The sequence below is a fragment of the Eschrichtius robustus genome, chromosome 5 (assembly GCF_028021215.1).
Source record: "Eschrichtius robustus isolate mEscRob2 chromosome 5, mEscRob2.pri, whole genome shotgun sequence".
In the NCBI taxonomy this organism is placed as follows: Eukaryota; Metazoa; Chordata; class Mammalia; order Artiodactyla; family Eschrichtiidae; genus Eschrichtius; species Eschrichtius robustus.
This window is the reverse complement of record NC_090828.1, coordinates 29,777,908-29,795,574: the sequence shown is the minus strand read 5'-3', so window position 1 is coordinate 29,795,574 and position 17,667 is coordinate 29,777,908. Positions and strand designations below refer to the sequence as shown.

General features: G+C 38.2%; 1 protein-coding gene across 1 annotated transcript; it reads left to right on the top strand.

Moving 5' to 3' along the window:
* The first annotated feature begins 10,739 nt into the window (after positions 1 to 10,739).
* FAM237A (family with sequence similarity 237 member A) lies at positions 10,740 to 15,095 on the top strand. Its single transcript, XM_068544026.1, has 2 exons — positions 10,740 to 11,151; positions 14,956 to 15,095. The coding sequence occupies exons 1-2, from the start codon at positions 10,740 to 10,742 to the stop codon at positions 15,093 to 15,095; spliced, it is 552 nt and encodes a 183-aa protein (XP_068400127.1).
* Positions 15,096 to 17,667: the final 2,572 nt, after the last annotated feature.

Genomic DNA, 17,667 nt, shown 5'->3' with positions numbered 1-17,667 from the left:
TTTAAAAAAAAAACCTCTTACTTCCATGACTATAACCATAATTATACTATTTTGGTCTGAAACTGAAATTGTAAGCATTCAGCATTTCAGAAACAAGAGATGAGAACGACACTCCCATACTTATTAGGAGCCGAATATTGATTTTTCAGCAGAGTAGCTATTTATTAATAACATCATGGTAGCTCTCCACAGAAAAATATTATTGCTGGGCCATTATGACCTAAAGTGGAACACAAGGAAGGTGGTAACTGTTCTTGAGTCTCAAAACTACATTTTCAACGCCATGCAGAGAGATAAGATGCTTAAGGCATTTTATCAGGCATTTGGTATTTTGAGAAATGTGAGTTGAACCTAAGAAATAAAAGGAGCCAATCCAAGTAGAAACTCATGGTTACAGGTAATCAAAATGGCTCTATACGTCACTGAGTTCTTGTGTAACCTCTCCTTTCCTGGTGATGTGTTGCCTGGAGCCACATTTCATTAGTTATGGTTAGAAACAAAGAAATAATTTTTTCTTTACTAAAGTTAAAAAAAACTCTGAGAAGGCCTTGTACTCAAATATTTATATGGACGAAACACTCAGATGAAAGGAGGAAAATGTAGACATTCAGTCCATTTTTGCTTTGTTCTCAGGGTCTATACCGACTAGGTAGCTGCCCATATGAACTAAAAAGCCTTTGACTTTTTACAGACAAATGAACTACAGATGAATGTTTGTGGAAGAAATCCTTTGACTATCAAAGTTTGTAGGATTTCCAGTTAGTTACCCGGAAAGGCAAACAATTCATATGTCCACAAATCACATATCACTTATGTTAGCAGACTATTACAAATATTTTGTGACATAAATCATCTCTCTGTTTGGGTGACTTTCCTGCAATAATTTGAGAGTTAGCTAAATAGCTTTGCAATTAGTTTGGTTAAAAAGCTTTATATATATTTACTTTTATTATAGTGAAAGAGAAGGATAAGTATTGAATTCCTTGCACAAAAAAGTGATTGCTATCTAAAACTGAACTTCTTGCACAAAAAGTGGTTGACAGCTAAAAATGATGTTGACATCTTGCTTTGGAAACAAGAGATTTTGTTTCTACCATGGAAAAATTAAACCCTGCAAGCATCCCTAGTGGAATAATCCCAACCCCTCATAATACTGTTCTTCCTCTTTTATAGATTCTCTGAGGGCCTGAGAACGCATTAACCTTTCTATTCAATGTGAGAAAGACTGTACTATACAATGTGTTAAATGGGGCTAACACTTGTTCTGGGAACCATTTCAGAGAAAGGGAGAAGCATGGTATCAGACACTTACTGACATCCTGGTTCTGGACACTGGTTGAACTACAGTGATTTAGAAATGAAGTGGGTCATATTTGTAAATATGAGTTTTCAAAAGTGGTGAGAGACAGAGTTTGGGTCTGTTAGCAGATGAGCATGACTTTAACTTTATTTCGTTTGCTCGGATTCTCTCCCGTGGTCTAAGGTTTTCTGTCTGAAACATTTGTAACTGGGGAAGGTAAGGTAGGGGTTCAACAGTCTTTACAACCAGCAGGACACTAGAGCGTTTCCAGACCAGCTGGGCATTCGATAAATTGTTTAATGCAAATGCTTCTGGTGTGTGGTTTGTTGCTTGATCTTTCTGGTCTTGAACTGGATCAATGCAATGGTTGTATAATAGATCTTTTGGACAATTCTCTCACTTATGCCTGTTACCTAGTGAGGAAGAGGTATTGAACTCAAGAAATCTGTTCCAAGATCAAATTTCTTTTTCCGCTGGTGATGACAACCTATGTTGGGTATCAAGGGCAGATGTCATGTTTGAGAGCAGAGGGGGTCAATTTTCAGATAGCAGCTCTGGATCAGGCTTACAAGCTGGAAAAAATCACGAACTTATATATGAGAATTTGTAAACTTCTCACTAAGATTTAATCAATGACTTTGCTGACGTCGCACATTTGTTGGAGTCTAGATATTTTCTTGCATGATTATTAATTCAAAGCCATGTGTAAATGGATGCCCCAAGATATGTGTTAGGTATGAAACTTCATCAAAATATGGGATCCCAAGATAGGATGGATATACATATACATACATACAAACATAGATATGTGTATACATATTTGAATATGTAATATGCTCTTCTAAATCTATGCCTATAAAAATTATGTATAAATTTAAATTCCCCTAGGATTTCACCCTCAGATATGTCAGAAGCATGGGGCCTGTTAAAAGAAATTTACTCTGCTTCAGGAGCTGCTGGTCATTACAGGAAGGGTGGTCACCTCAATTTCTGAAGGTTTTTAAGGAAGGGGTGAGGGGAGGGTTAAAAGGAGCCTGATTGCAGAGTGGCTGAATGGTGAAGCAGTGTGTGCTCTCCGCATATTTTAGTAGGTTTCAGTAGTTTCAGATATGTGTGCCTAATGACACTTGAATTTGGTCGATACAAGTCAATTTTATAAGCATAAGGGGCTGAAGTTTTTTTTTTTAATTCATTATTATTATTTTTTTTAAACTTTAAATTTTATTTATTTATTTATGGCTGTGTTGGGTCTTCGTTTCTGTGCGAGGGCTTTCTCTAGTTGCGGCAAGCGGGGCCACTCTTCATCGCGGTGCGCGGGCCTCTCACTATCGCGGCCTCTCCCGTTGCGGAGCACAGGCTCCAGATGCGCAGGCTCAGCAGTTGTGGCTCACGGGTCCAGCTGCTCTGCGGCACGTGGGATCCTCCCAGACCAGGGCTCGAACCCGTGTCCCCTGCATTGGCAGGCAGATTCCCAACCACTGCGCCACCAGGGAAGCCCAATGAACCATTCTTGTATTCCCGAGTAGCTTTCCTTTTCTGCACATTTTAGACTCAATGTCCAATATCATCTGACTACTTACTTCAACTTGTCCTTATGAATTTGATGACACTTAAAGACTGATCCACTTATCCCAATGGGCATTCCAGGAAATTGTCCTTGTTTATTGCCATCTTCAAATGATGGAATAGCATAAAAAAATGAGAGAAAGTAATTATTTTTACTATCTGATCCTAAATGTTAAAGAAGCACCCTATTCTTAAAGGCTGGCCCCATCATTTGCAAATTGATGCACTGCTGAAGATGCAAACTATCTATATAACTGCTCTCGAATTTCATTAAAATTAATCGGAAGTCCTTTTTAATGTCTTTGAGAATTGCTTCAAGTGGCAAAAATCAGAAAATCTACCCATGGGTCACATCAGCTACTTGCGATTTACTTCTCCACTAGTCATTCTTTCAGCCTAGGCTGCAACCGCACAAAACTGAAACAACTCTCCGGATGACAAATGCCAGTCAAACCAGTTATTTAGCGTCATGTCATTTTAAATGACCCATTGGTTTCCTGAATATTGTTTAACAAGTCAGAATGATGATGTAATGGATTGATTGCAGAAGTAACTTGTTAAAATTATTCTCTCTGTAAGTTGTACCTGCCATATGCTCCCTCCCAGTTGGTATTGGGGAGCCAATAGGTGAATAAGGATAGACTACTGTGAAGAGAATAGAGAGTGACAGTCAGTGTATGTGTTTGTACACGCACACTGTTTAGGACAGATAAATGACAATGTGTAAAGCTAAGTTTTGGAAACAGAACCATGTTCTAATTCTTACCAACTAACTTACTCAAGGAAAATCCCTTAGCAGCAAACTGGGGGGAAAGAGGAGAATAAATGTGAGACCATATATATGAAAATAATGTTTGGTAAAATGTAGGTGCTAATCAAATGTGTGTCATTGTTAGAGAGAGGCTAGTCTGTGGAAATGAAACCACAGGGATAAGATATCAAACTAAGCAAACTTATATGTTTAACAGAGTATTAAATGTTTCATTAAAATGATTTGATGGTGGCTTTCTTTTTATTGAAATGCAAGAATTAGTGTGCCATTTTCCTCTTGCAGTTATTAGTAAGGTTCAGATTAAAGATACATATTTCTTTCCAAGGATCTCTCCAAATTGCCCTAAGCAAGGAATTCTAAATGTATGTTACAACAGAATATATAGTTAAGATCTTCTAAATAAAAATATTCATAAGATGACTACTTAAATTTCACGTGCAAGTTGGTAAATTGTATTTAAGAGAAATGTTTAATCAAAATATTATTTTCTAGACTGCCAGTATAAAAAGTTTTACTAAAGGTCAAAACTTCCAGTCCCAAGTAATTATATTGGAAAGAAAAGAAAAAAAGTATATGAGCAGACACTAGCTAGGCTTTTTAAAATATATATTTTTAAAGTCTTAGCTCCCATTGGCAAGAGTTGTCCTAGGATTTCTGGTTGGGACGGCAATGTCACACACCCTCAGCTGCTATAAAGCTGGGGTGACCATTTCAATTTATTATCTTATTATACTTACATCTTATTATTACTTATTATAGTACAGCTGGAGCCCAACTACAGTGGTCTTTACCTTCACTTCGCTTCAGCCTCTCACTTCAGAGGCTGTGCTCAGAATACAGAGCTGCTCCACCTCTGAAATCTGAAGCCTGAATGTCCCTCTTCCTGACTAGTACCTTTCAGTGTCCCCTTTTTTCTCCTCTTACACCTGTTTTTTCCCTTCAACAGGGCTTCAGTTTTCTTCATTTCCAACCAGTCTTTCATCTCTCTACCCCTCATCTCTTTTTTTCTAACCTGTGTATACCCTTGATTGCTTTGCATCCCTCTCCTTCATCAGCATTTGCCCAAAAAAGTTCTAACAGAGGATCAATATAATCATGACCGTTCTTTTCTCCTACATTCAGTCAGATGAGCACTGAAGGATAAAAATAATAACTAGCATTTAACAAACACTTTGCTACATGCAGCACCATTCTAAGTGCTTTGCATGTATGAACTCATTTTATCCTCACTAGCCATAGGGAGATTTTTGCCCATTTTACACGCAATAAAACTGTTTCATAAGGGTTAAGTAACTTGTACAAAGTATTACATCAAATAGAAGACACCGTCTATTGTAGACATCTCATTATCTGAAAAAAGCAAAAGAAAATATTGCAATTCTGATTGTAAGGTGCCTTCAGTTGATAGATAAAACCTGATTTCAGTGGTGTTAAATGTGAAAATTTGCATCTAAGAATCAATCAAATGTGACACATGAGGGAGATATGGTGCAAACCCAGGCAGTTTGGAGATTCATCCATATGCTATTCTGCCTCATAAAAGCCAAACAAGCATGCAAAATGGTCTGTTACAAATTCATGGTCTCAAATTTTGCCTGGGCATTTAGTACTTCCTTTAGCCTCCTTCTCTCCCTTCTCTTATCTCCTCTCTTCTTTCTTTTCTTTTCAAAGATTATTCAAAGCCTTTTCACTCTCCTTAAATTCCTTACTTAATACCTCCTCTCATTCACTTTTTGTGAATGACTACGGACCTTAGTTCATCAAGAAATTGAGACCGTTGGTCACCATCTCTCTCAACTCCTGCTCTCCATCCAACATACCATACACAGATGTATCCATATCCAGAGGGAGCCTTTCTTTCTCCTTGTTCACAGAGCAAAGCTATCCCTTCTGTGTAATGCTGACTCTTCCTTATTCCCTTATCCCTATTGCTTCTCTGTCTTCTGAGATTGTTAGTTATCCTTCTATCTTGAATTTAAACTCCTCCCTGTCTGTTGGTTTCTCTCCCTCAGCTTGTAAACATGACAAAGACCCAACCCCTAACCTCTTGTTCCAATTCTTCTCCCTCTTCTTTTCTAAACTTCATAGAAAGTGCTTCTCAGGGGCTGTCTGCATTTCCTTCCTTTCCATTTCTGCCTCAGCTCACCATTTCTCCCCCAACACTCAGTCAAAATTGTTCTTAATAAGCAATTTGGTGACGTACTATTTTTTAGAGCCAATGGAAAATTCTTTGTCTTCATTTTTATGGACCCCCTTTTCTGAATCTGTGTGCTGTGGTTTATTTCTTCCCTCTGTGAAAATCTTTATTTCATTGCTTTCCAAGGCACCACATTCTCCTGGTTCCTCTTAACTCTACTTTTTAATCACTTAGATATTGGCATTTCCCAGATTCTATCCTTAGGTTACTATTGTACCCACTTTACATACTTTCCTATGAGGTTTTTAACTATTGCCCACAGGTTGACAAAATCCCGAATTTAGACTTCTTTCTTGGGCGCTATGTATGTGTTTATCTTTAGTCCCCTCCTCTTCCTTGACTATTCAGCTTCTCCATTTGGATGTCAGTCATCTCAAACTTAACGTGTTGAAAAGCAAATTCTTTTTTTTATTAGTTTCAGGTGTACAACATGGTGATTCAAAATTTTATCTATTGTAGTCTGTTTGAAGTTATTATAAAATATTGGCTATATTCCCTATGCTGTACAATATATCCTTGTAGAAAAGCATATTCTTGAGTTCCCTTTCCCAAACCTATTCCTCAAACCATTTTTCCTCTCTCAGCTGATGGTTCCAAACCTTCACTTGCTTAGCCCCCAAAACTTGAAGTAATCTTGAATTTTTCTCTTTTTCTTGCACAATACATCCAGTCTATCAATAAATCCTGTCCTTTCTACCATCAAAATATATTCAGAATCTGATCACTTTCACCAACTGTACTGCTACCACCCTTATCTAAGCCACTATTACATCTCATCTGGATTATTGCAGTAGCTCCTAACTGGACTCCCTGCCTCTGCCCTTGCTCCCCTCTAGTCTGTGCTCTACTGGGCAACCAGAGTGGATTTCTGACCACCTTTCTGACCTTATCTCCTACCACAATACCCAGAAAACACTCTTATCACACCACATATGTTCCAAGGCAATTATGCTTCCCCTATGCTCTACCTGGAGCATTCTCTCGCATGCATATGCATGACTCACTCTTTCACATTAATAAATCTTTACTTAAATATCTCTTCCTCAGGAAGGACTTCTCAGTATTCCATATAAAATAGCTCTTCCCCCATTATCCTTTCCTAGTCCCACTTTACTTTTCCTTGGTGATCCTTTGTTTTTTTCTTACCATAACTGACACATTACACATATACTTTTCCTTGGGCTTCAGAATTATAAACACTCATTATTGACTCATGACACTATTTGTTTATTTAATTAACTAGTTGTGTGTTTGTTTTTGATACACAGCTGTAAACTCATCATTTAACACAGAAACTAGAAACACAAATCACTATACATATATAATTTTTAAATTAAAATATAAATTTTCTTCTCCCACCCCCACTACAGTATAAACTCCATAAGTACAGGGACTTTGTTTTATCCCTTCTGTGTGCACAGCATCTAGAACAGTGCCTGACACACAGGCACTTGAAAATAAAGTAAGCACTGCATATTTATATACCAATATTTTCAAGGGTAATGTAACTTTCAACATGTCTAAAACCAGAATTAAATCCCCACATCTTTACCTCTGTTCTCCTTTCTCTCTCTGCACTCCTTCCCTTGACTTCCCTTCTTCCTATCACTTGACTTTGTTCCCCAGAAGCACAGGACCACTTGGATGCTCCCTCCCTGCCTTTGATCATGCTAACTTTTCTGCCTGAAGGAGACCATTCCTTCCTCTATGGCTCCAGGAAAACTGTATAACTTTTTCTTCAAGAAGGTCACCAGTCACCTCCTCAAACACACTGTCTCTGCCCCCTCCTTTCCCTTTCTCTTTCTCGGGGTTCTCCCACACCAATCTCTATCCCTTGTGCTCACACACTATGCTTCTGTAATTATCTTCTCCAAGAGGCTGAGAGCTCCTTGAAGTTCAGGAAGCAAGTTGAAGCCCTCATTTATGATCTTTTCCCACTTCCTCAGAAGATAAATAGAAGCAGACATTCGTATGTTCAGTTCACAGATTGAGAAACTGATTTCAGAGGAAGAGAAAAAGCCCAGAACCCCTAGGAATCCTCTCGAGATCTCTTTCTTCCTACCACTTCAGTAGAGGGAATGTTCCTCATGTCTTTGGTAAACCTTGCTATAAGCCTGGGTTCCTCCCTGTGCCCCTCTGGAAGGTAACCATGGATACTATTGAGCTGGCACAAAAGCCTTCAGTTAGTGGAGACTACCAGTGGTTTTCAGGATGCTTAGAGGGTTTTGAGGTGAGGGGGCAAAACCTGGAAACCGTGGCAAAGGTAAGACTTTTGCCTCAGGCTCTTGGTCTGGGTGTATTTCAGTTAGGGTGGGCCCTAATTCTCAGCAGCCCCCAAAAGGTGACAGGACTGACTAAGATATTAACTAGCTTTGAGTTGAGAACCAAAGAGAATCCCAGACGTCTCCTCTTCTCGGAAAGCAGGAACCCCTCTGTGAAATCTTAAGCAGTGGGCTGACGCAAGCAATACTAGCAGCAGCTCGGGCTCCTGGGGTGATCCAAGCCACAGAGCCTGGACATAATGGGGTCTCCCGTCCCCAGTCAAGGGGAGCTTCCAGTGGTGCCTTGTCCCTACCCACATTCTTGCCTCAAGGGTGTGTTTCTTTTCAGAGCCCAGGACCACAGGCAGGCAGGAGAAATTCACACCCAGGATGTCACTGGGATGCACCTTAATTTCCTTACTGACCGCTGGGAGGGCACCCACCTGCATTCTCTGACCCTAGGAGTCCTGGGTCTTCCCTGCTATCACTTTATTCTCAAACAAGGAACGTCTGGAGAGTAGAGATCTAGGGAGCCTCACTTGCTCCTTGAAGGGCGCGGGACTGGGTCCCAACTTTCCAGTTCCCGCCAGCAGTGTCCCGCCTCCCAAGGTAGGACCGGGAAGCCCAACCACACAAAGGCTCAGTTCCGCTGGTGGAGGCGGGGGTGTGGGTCAGTGTCAGTGAGGTGTGTGCGGCTAAGCCTGCTTGTTTTCTGAAACGAAATCTTCAGGGGAGGGAGGGAAGAGGAGGGTGCAGGAGATGGACTTGGGGACAAGAGGTGGCGGCCGTTTCCCGGCGTTTTGACGTAGACTTGAAGAGGCGCCGAGCACTCCCGCTGCTTAAGAAGAGGCACCGTAACCTTCAGGACGCTGAAGCTGGGGACCGTCACTTGCTCAGGGAGCAGTCAGCATTTTCTCTCCACGCACTCCAAGGAATCCAGAGAGGGCTGCGCAGGTAAGTGCGGAGGGGCTCCCTTCTGTGACCTGGGAGTAAAGCCGCGGGGTAAGGAGGCTAATGGGGCACGAAGGACACAGGGTGTCCCAGGCAGCTCCGCCCTGAGGAGGGAGAGGCGGTGGAACCAGGTGCGGGATCGAGCCGTAGGGAGCACAGCGCGGGGCTTGTGGCAGGACGCACGCAGGATCCCAGGGTAGAGGACCTTCCAGGCTTGGGGAAGACTCTCCGAAGGGAAGGGAAGCTGACGGAGCCAATGTGAGCGCTGCGGCGCGAGCAGGCAGCGAGTCCCAGACTCGCCAACTTCAGCACCCTGGACAGTATCCCGCCCTTGGTCTTCTAATAAACTTAGCACTGACAGCTTCGACTTGTCCCCTAAGGAAAAACAACTTTTACGGCCCCTCGACTTTGATATTTTAGTTCAGAAGAGGACATATTAAATTTGATTTTGTTCAGGTAGGTATCCTGTGTAAATAATCTGAAATACAGAGGAAATATTTTTGAATAACTTTGTATCTCAACGTGCCTCTTCAGGAATGCGCCTGTTCAAAGACAGTTTCTGAAATACCGATTTAAGGGAGACTCAATATGTTTTGCTGCCGTACAGAAGAGAAAGATTCCATCTCATGGTGTTATTATGAAATGTTTCCAATATAGACATATGCTCATGAGAATTCCCATGAGCTGTGCCTTGCTTGCCTTCATGATACTAACATCTAAAAGATTTGGAAATATAAAACTGAAAGTCAGCTGTATATGCCCTCCTGCTTTTTCTTTACACTAGAGTTGTTTAAGTGTAATATACATTTTGTATATCATATACATTTGTGAAGATTCAGGTAAACCTTTTTTGCTGGGAAAAAAATTGGTTTATTATTATTTTAAGTACATCATTTCTCATTGGACTTGTCTGAAGTGTAACATAATAATTTCAAAGTGTATATGGATGTCTTGGTTTTATTGCAACCAGCTTTGAAAGCCAGAAAAGCTGAATGAGAGGCAAATAATTTTTGTTGAAATTCTTGAGATTTATAGCAAGATGAGAAAAATGAGAAAAGATCATCTTTATGAAAATTATGTCAGAATTGCAGAACATTTTAGGTGTTTGTAAAATGTTTATTAATTCTGCTCTAATGGGTTGAATATACCTTGGTTCCCATGCTTCTATCACACTTTCTTGTGTTTATTTTTATTTATAACATTTTACAATTCTTATGCCTTTTTTTAATAATAAAAGGAACCATAATAGGAAAGCATCCAAGGGTAAAATATGTTCAAATTCTTAATTGCATGGGAGTCCTGGTTTAGGATAGCTAGGCTAAATTATGCAATTATAGAATAATAAAAGCCATGTAGCAAGACTGAAAAATTTCACTTAATACTCTTTTAAACTGTATTTCTCTGTGCTAGAGAAAAACAAGTTTACTTATTTATCTTACAAAAGAGCACATCTTAGGAATAAATCTTTCTTAATCTAAACATCTTGGTTTTATACTACCTGGCTTGACAATGCATCATTTTAGATAGAATGGGGCTTGTGAGATGGGAGGTAGGATAAGACTTTTCCCAGAGATGATGGTATGTTTCCTTTGCTGGCACCAAGGTTCTTAAAGGCATAATTATTTTCTTTACTGAGTGGAGCACAAGCAGGAACTCATATGAAATATTTCCATCTTGCGCAGTTTCAAGGCCATGGCCGATCCTGGGAACAGAGGAGGGATCTACCGCCCCTTGAGTCTCACCTGCTCCCTGCTCATTGTGGGGATGTGCTGTGTGTCTCCTTTCTTCTGTCACAGCCAGACAGATCTGCTGGCTCTTAACCAAGCTGATCCTCAGTGCTGGGAATCTTCTTCAGTACTCCTCCTAGGAATGCGGAAGCCTCGAATTTCCAACACTGTTTCAGGTTTCTGGGATTTTATGATCTACCTGAAGTCATCTGAGAACTTGCAGCATGGGGCATTGTTTTGGGATCTGGCCCAACTCTTCTGGGACATCTATGTGGACTGTGTCCTCTCCAGAAACCATGGCTTAGGAAGGAGGCAATTGGCTGGAGAGGAAGAGAAGATCTCAGCAGTGCATCCACAGCACACAGGGAGAAAAAAAGGTGGTCAACCCCAGGTCCTATGTCTTTTGAAAGGATCAATCAAGTATGAATGTGCTGAATTGTGAGGAAGAGGGAAATGGCTTTAGGGGAATCCATTGCCACACATAGCCTCCTCAGGGGTGAGCCCAAAGAGCGCGCAAGTGATAGGAAGATAGATAGCACTTCCTTTTGTAATTTGCAGTAGATGTTTTTATCAACATATTGTCCTCATCTTCATACTTCAACAGCAGCAAAGAAGAATCAGAAAGACAAGTAGGAAAAGAGAGGATCCCTAAAATACAATATCAAGGTATAAAGGGATGCCCCCAAATTAACATTATTTTTTTCAGTTAGGCTGAACATTGGTAGTCATAACCTGTGTTCACTTGCTATGGAATTGGGAAGACTTGAATATAAGCCTGGGGAAGGCTCACAGCACACAAGCTCTTGCCCCTTTTAAATAGAAAAACAAAACCAGAAACAAAAACTAATTGCTTTCATGTAAATGGGAAGGACTCCTTGAGATGTACTTACTTAGTTGATGGATAAATGGTAGAAAAATCAGCTGGCTTGCAAATTCACTCTTCCTTGTTTTTTTTGAACAAATTGCAAATAAGTAATTAACTTCCAGCAAGCTGAGTAATTAATTTTTAGAAATCTGGAACTTCCTACAAATTTAGAGATTTTTCACTGAAGTAAATATGGTAATCAAATGCAGTCTTCTCCAGGGGCACTAGAAAAAATATGCTTTATAGAATTAGAAAGAGGGTGAATAAATCACTGTAAGCTGAGAATAACAGCCTTATTCATACTGTTTTTGTTCCTTTTTTGGTGGTGTTTCAACCAATGAGCTTCTAAAGCTTGCAGCAAGGGCTGTTTGGGTGGTAGTAACTATTTATGCACTAGTGGAAAACTGAAGCATAAATAATTTTTGCAGTTGTACATTTGATTGTGAGAACTGTTATATGTTCCTGTAAAAAGTCTATTAAAATAGCAATTAACAGTAATAGTTACACATCAATCTTTTCCCAAGATATTGTAGAACATTTAAATATCTAGTTTGTTTTACAGTAACAAAAACTATGATTAGCTGATCCATAAAGCCAGATAATCCACCACAATTATTTATAGATAAATTTATTATTTTGGCAAGTGTTATTGTCACTTAAACCAATTTCCTTTTTCAAAGGAAATATTCTTTTAGCAGCTTAGCTACTAAAGCAGAAATACAAAATGACTGTCTTTAAATGTTGGTTACCAATATTTTAAAAATATTTTGAACAGAGGCTTCCCAGGCATCAGCATCAGTAAGGACTGTATATTTTCTTCATCTGTACTGTAGGCTCTTTTTTCCATTCTTACTCTACTTAACAGTGGTACTCAAATTACTACCACTATTTCTTGTTTTTGTATTTTGCACTCACTTTGAATTACTTTAAGTATCTATAGAATAAATGAAAATAATATTTGTGTTCAATTTAACCAGAAAATAATTATCTATAATTATATATTATAATTAATTAAATTAATTATATTATATAATTTAATTGTATATTAAAATTACATATATATATAATCTCAAAAACAGCTTTCAGTTTGCTTGCTTGCAACAGGCTACTATAATAGTCTGAGACAACATGTAATTTTCTGAGCATACTTCAATATGGCATTTCTATCTTCTTTTTTAAAATAAAAAAGTAGATTTGTCTTCAGCTTTGGAAGTCACTTCCTTCATCTTGCTACAGAGTTGCTATTGACCCAGCTGGTCTGCAAACTTTACTAGGCGTTGCTTTGCAAATATTAGGGGCAAACATTTCACTTTATTGAAGTTATTTTAATGTTTGACATAAACAATTGTTGCAGACCAGGAAATAAGACTTTCCATTTGTATTGTATAATCAGTCAAAGAGGGTCTTGGGTCAAGAAGACACCCTGTCTGAAAGTTAGTTTCAGGAACATCGAGATTTCATCTCAAGAGGCTTGATTAAATCTCTAGTGGCTCAACTGGGCTCTGGATGTACCTGCACAGATTCTTCACTAATTTTTTCTTTTGTCCCTGGGGAGTTAATATTCTACTAGGTTGGGATGGGGGTGAGGGTGAAGAAGTGTTTGTCTCCATAGTTCTCAGGGAAATCACATCATCAGAGCAGAAGGGAAAAACTAAAATAAGTGTCTACATAATACCCGGAACGGTTCTTGCTATTTTGATGTCTTCAAGTTAAATAGTTTAAATTCACTTGAGAAATATTGCAATGAATCATGCCTTATTAAAAACACAAAACTCCTATACAACTTTGTATGTTAATATATTTGTTAATATTGAGTCAGCAAATATGAACACAAGAGATATCAAATAGCTACGTAACCTTGGGCAAGTTAATTGACTTATTTAGCTCTCAGTTTCTTCATCTGAAAACGAGGGATATGGGAAGAATTAGAAGACCCTTAAAGTCTCTTCGCATTCTGTGTTCTGAAGTTCTGTGATTCTATAAACAATAAATGTATGAAAAGTGTGGATTTAACTATAGAAAGAATCTGGAAGAGCTTTACTCCAAGGACCGCTTACCGAGCTGAGTGATGACCTAGACATTGTGGTGGTTTATAACTTTAATAAGCAGAAACAGAGGCAATCCAGAAATGAGAATTCCAAAAATTCTGAGGGCCAAAGATATCATCGTTTGAGAAGACTCAAAAGAACATTGTTATTTTGTCTAGAAAGATACAAGCTAACAGCTGAATGCCAAAATAGTCAGAAGGCTGAAGAGGCTATACCCAGGCTTCACTACTAAATTATGATGGATTCTGTGAAGGCACAGAGAGAGAGAGAAATTGATTTAGGAAAAGAGTAGGCTGATAATATCTCCCAAATAGAAAATAACAGAGTTGAGGTTAACACAAGGGTTAGTAAAGGCTTCAATACAAATGAAAGGATTTTGAAGTACATCCTTGTTTGTGTCAAAAATGATGATCTCTTCCCTCAACAAATCTTGCTCTGCCCCTGAGAGGAACAGAAAAACTTGCCTGCCTGAGCCTGGCAGTTTGGATGGTCTAGAAAAATTGTGAGTCTTTGCTTTCCTCCGTGACGTGAAAGTTAAAATTTAGATTTATAATTTGATGATGTTTGCAGTCAGTGTCTAACTAGCTGGCAAATGTTCATAATGCTTATTTTTTAAACATTAAGCAGAAGAGAAAACAATGCTTCAGAAATATAAGTTAGATTCACAAATGCTTGATTTTCTACTTTACTCACTCCGAGAAATTTTGTAAGCAACACATTAAGAAATTACCAATCTAGATATCTATTCTAAAGAATCATTCAGAGCTGTAGCCAATTTTGCAGTATGAGGTTCTTCACTGCAATATTATTTATAGCAACAGAAAATTGGAAATAGTCTAAATGTCCCATAATAGGGTAATGGTAAACTAAATTATGGTATAAAGTATGTATGTGTAAAACTATGGTTCTCTCTGCAAGATTATATTATGGGTGGTTTAAACATTTTTCTTTATATTTTTATATTAAAATTATATGATGACAATTTTTTACTTTTTTAGTCAGAAAAATATATTTTAATACATATTAATCAAATAGGAAATGTATTTATTATAATCTACTTAATTCATATTATATAATTAAACTTCATAGGACACAAAGTTTTGCATAAATAAAAATTTCAAATACACCTCTGCAATAAATTTATACAGAATATTAATAGCCAAGTGGCAGAAACAGCAAACATTCTTTTAAAAACCAAGTCATTGATACTTAATTAGCCTGAAAATAATTTGGTGACCTCATGACTAGTTGCTTTTCTCTACTTTTAGGTGTATATCCTCAGCAACCAAGAATCCCTTCCCTAAAGAAGAAAGAGTTGATTGAAGACTTGATAAGCATGCATGCACATAGGAGTGGGTCTAAGTTCATTGGAAAAGTGACCGATGTCCTGGAAATAAAGAGAAAATAAATTGAACCTCAGAGCTAATGCACATCTTGGAATTTAAATATATATATATATTTTTCTTGACTACTGATCATTTATTTACTTGAAATGGTGGGAGCATCCAGAGACAACTCTTAAGCCACATTCTCTGAGTACTTAGTTTCATTCTTTTAGGCTGCTAGCATGTTCCTTCAAATGGCGACATTACTGCCAGACCATCCCACTGTCTGAAACAGTTAAAATAGCTTCCAAAGATAAGTAGGGGATCGTGCTACTCAGATTCTTGTATTCATCTTGATCATTGTTTTGGGATGCTTGACATTGTTAATGAACTAGAGTGCCACACATTTAACTTGAATACACTGCATGACTTTGAAATATTAACCACTGGATTGCTTATTAATTACCAGTTATTGGTGGTAGTTACCTGAATTTTGTTTGAAAGAATATTTTTGAATATTTTGAACTGAGTGAAGCAAAAAACAAAACACAAAACTGGTGAATAAAGCATTCTTCTAATATAAACAAAATTAATAAAAGCTCTCGACCCCAAGTAATGTTATTGGAGTCTTTTTATTTCAATATTTAATGTTACCATTAATGATAATCCAAACTCTAATAAAATAGCAGTAGGTATAAATTTTTTCTCAGCATATTTTCTATTGGATTAAATATTAAGATTATAACTGGTTACACTTTACATTGAAAAGAAAACTAAAAATCAAATGAACAGCATTATGAGAAAAGAACCCATAAAAATATTTGCTCTCCAAATGACCAGGCTTGAATGCGGTTCATAGCAAAGAAGTCCAATTAACAAATATATTTGAGTTCCAGACACAATGTTATTTTTATCTCTAATTACGCTCATCTCTCCAACCATTCTATTATAACTGATGGTTGACAACCAGTTTGAATTTCAGATATGTTAGCATTTCACTTGTTTTTCCCAGGTCCAAAGGAAGCCTCAGTAAGTGTTTTCACTGAAGGTTTATGGCCCTCCTTAAGCGAAAAATCTTATCCAAAGGGTTATTATTAGAAGACACAGCTGCATCTGAAGATTAGCCAAATCTTAACAATAGGGGAAGCAAGTCTGGGGAAGGAACTGGGGAGGGGGTCCAGCCTCAGCTTTAACTTGATTAGAAGAATAAGCGCATTAAAAGCTGCCACTCTTTGACTACCATTTCTACAGAGGCTCATGGCTTCGCTTCTGTGCTACTTTCTCTAATGTCTTGCATCATATTCTTAAAAACCATTATATAAACTCATTACCTCTTATAAATCGCTGAAGAGATGCCTGCCCCTTGCTCCTCCCACACCTTGGTACTACACAATAGGGGCTGCCAACTTTTTCTGATGCTTTGTGGGCCATCCAGTCTCTGGTGCAACTAATCAGTTCTGTCTTTGTAGAATTAAAGCAGCTGTAGATAATATGTAAATACATGAGCACGGCGGTGTTCCAATTTTAAAACTTTGCTCGCGGACACTGAAATTTGACTCCATGTCATTTTCAACTGTTACAAAATATTATTCGCCATCTGATTTTTTCTATTATTTTTTTAAAAATGTAATAATTTCGCAGCCTGCACAAAACTGGCAGTGGGCACATTTGGCCTGTGGGCTGTAGTTTGCTGACCAGTGCGCTGGGGCATACTTACCAAACTTGTAAGGAACAAGCTGGAATGAAGTAAGAAGGAGAGTGAATATGTTGAACAACAAAACCAAAATAAAAAATTCATGATAGGCTGAAAAGCAAATTCAAAAAGATTAGGATGAGATTGAACAGGGGTAACCTAGTCTTAATCCTACCCAGTTGGACATTATTTCACTCTGGAAACATTACTAGAAGTTATGGATCATATAAATAAGAGCCCAGAGCCTCTCTGAATGTAATACGGACTGCACATCAAGAAAACAGGTGAAACAATGGAACCATAACAATATTTATTTAGAGAAAGTGTAAGCAGTGGTTAGAGTACAGGCTTAGGAGCTGGGTTCGAATCTCAACTTTGTCAAGTAGTGACCAAACGACTACGGACAAGTTACTGACCCTCTTTGTGCCTCAGTTGTCTCATAAAAAGAGATATCTACTTACCAGGTTTGTTGTGAGGTTTAAATTAGTATTGATACATACATGGTGCTTAGAAGCTAAGTGCTCTCACAGTCAAAAAATGTTAGCTACTACTTTGGACATTATTAAGTTAAGCATCTATACCCTAATCATACATACAGAGGATGGAAGCACACAAGTACTTTGGCCAAATTCATCGAATGTAGGGTTTTAGTAAGAAACATTCATGTTTTTAAAATAAATTTATTTTGAGATAATTGCTGATTCATATACGTTGTAAGAGATAATACAGAGACATCCTGTATACCCTTCATCCAGTTTCCCTCCATAGTAACATCTTGCATAACTATAGTATAATAACACAACCAGAAGATTGACATTGGTACAACCCACAGAGTTCATTCAGATCTCACCAGATCTGCATGCACTCAAGTGTGTGTCTGGTATGCACATATGTGTGTGTATGTGTGTTGTGTGTGTATTTAGTTCTTTGCCAAGCCTATTCTCCAGCAGGAGCATGTAGAT

Excerpts from the sequence above, each read along its gene's own strand:
- FAM237A (XM_068544026.1), top strand. The coding sequence starts at position 10,740 with ATGGCCGATCCTGGGAACAGAGGAGGGATCTACCGCCCCTTGAGTCTC. Across the intron at positions 11,152-14,955 it reads GCACACAGGGAGAAAAAAAG|GTGTATATCCTCAGCAACCA; the intron begins GTGGTCAACCCC and ends CTCTACTTTTAG.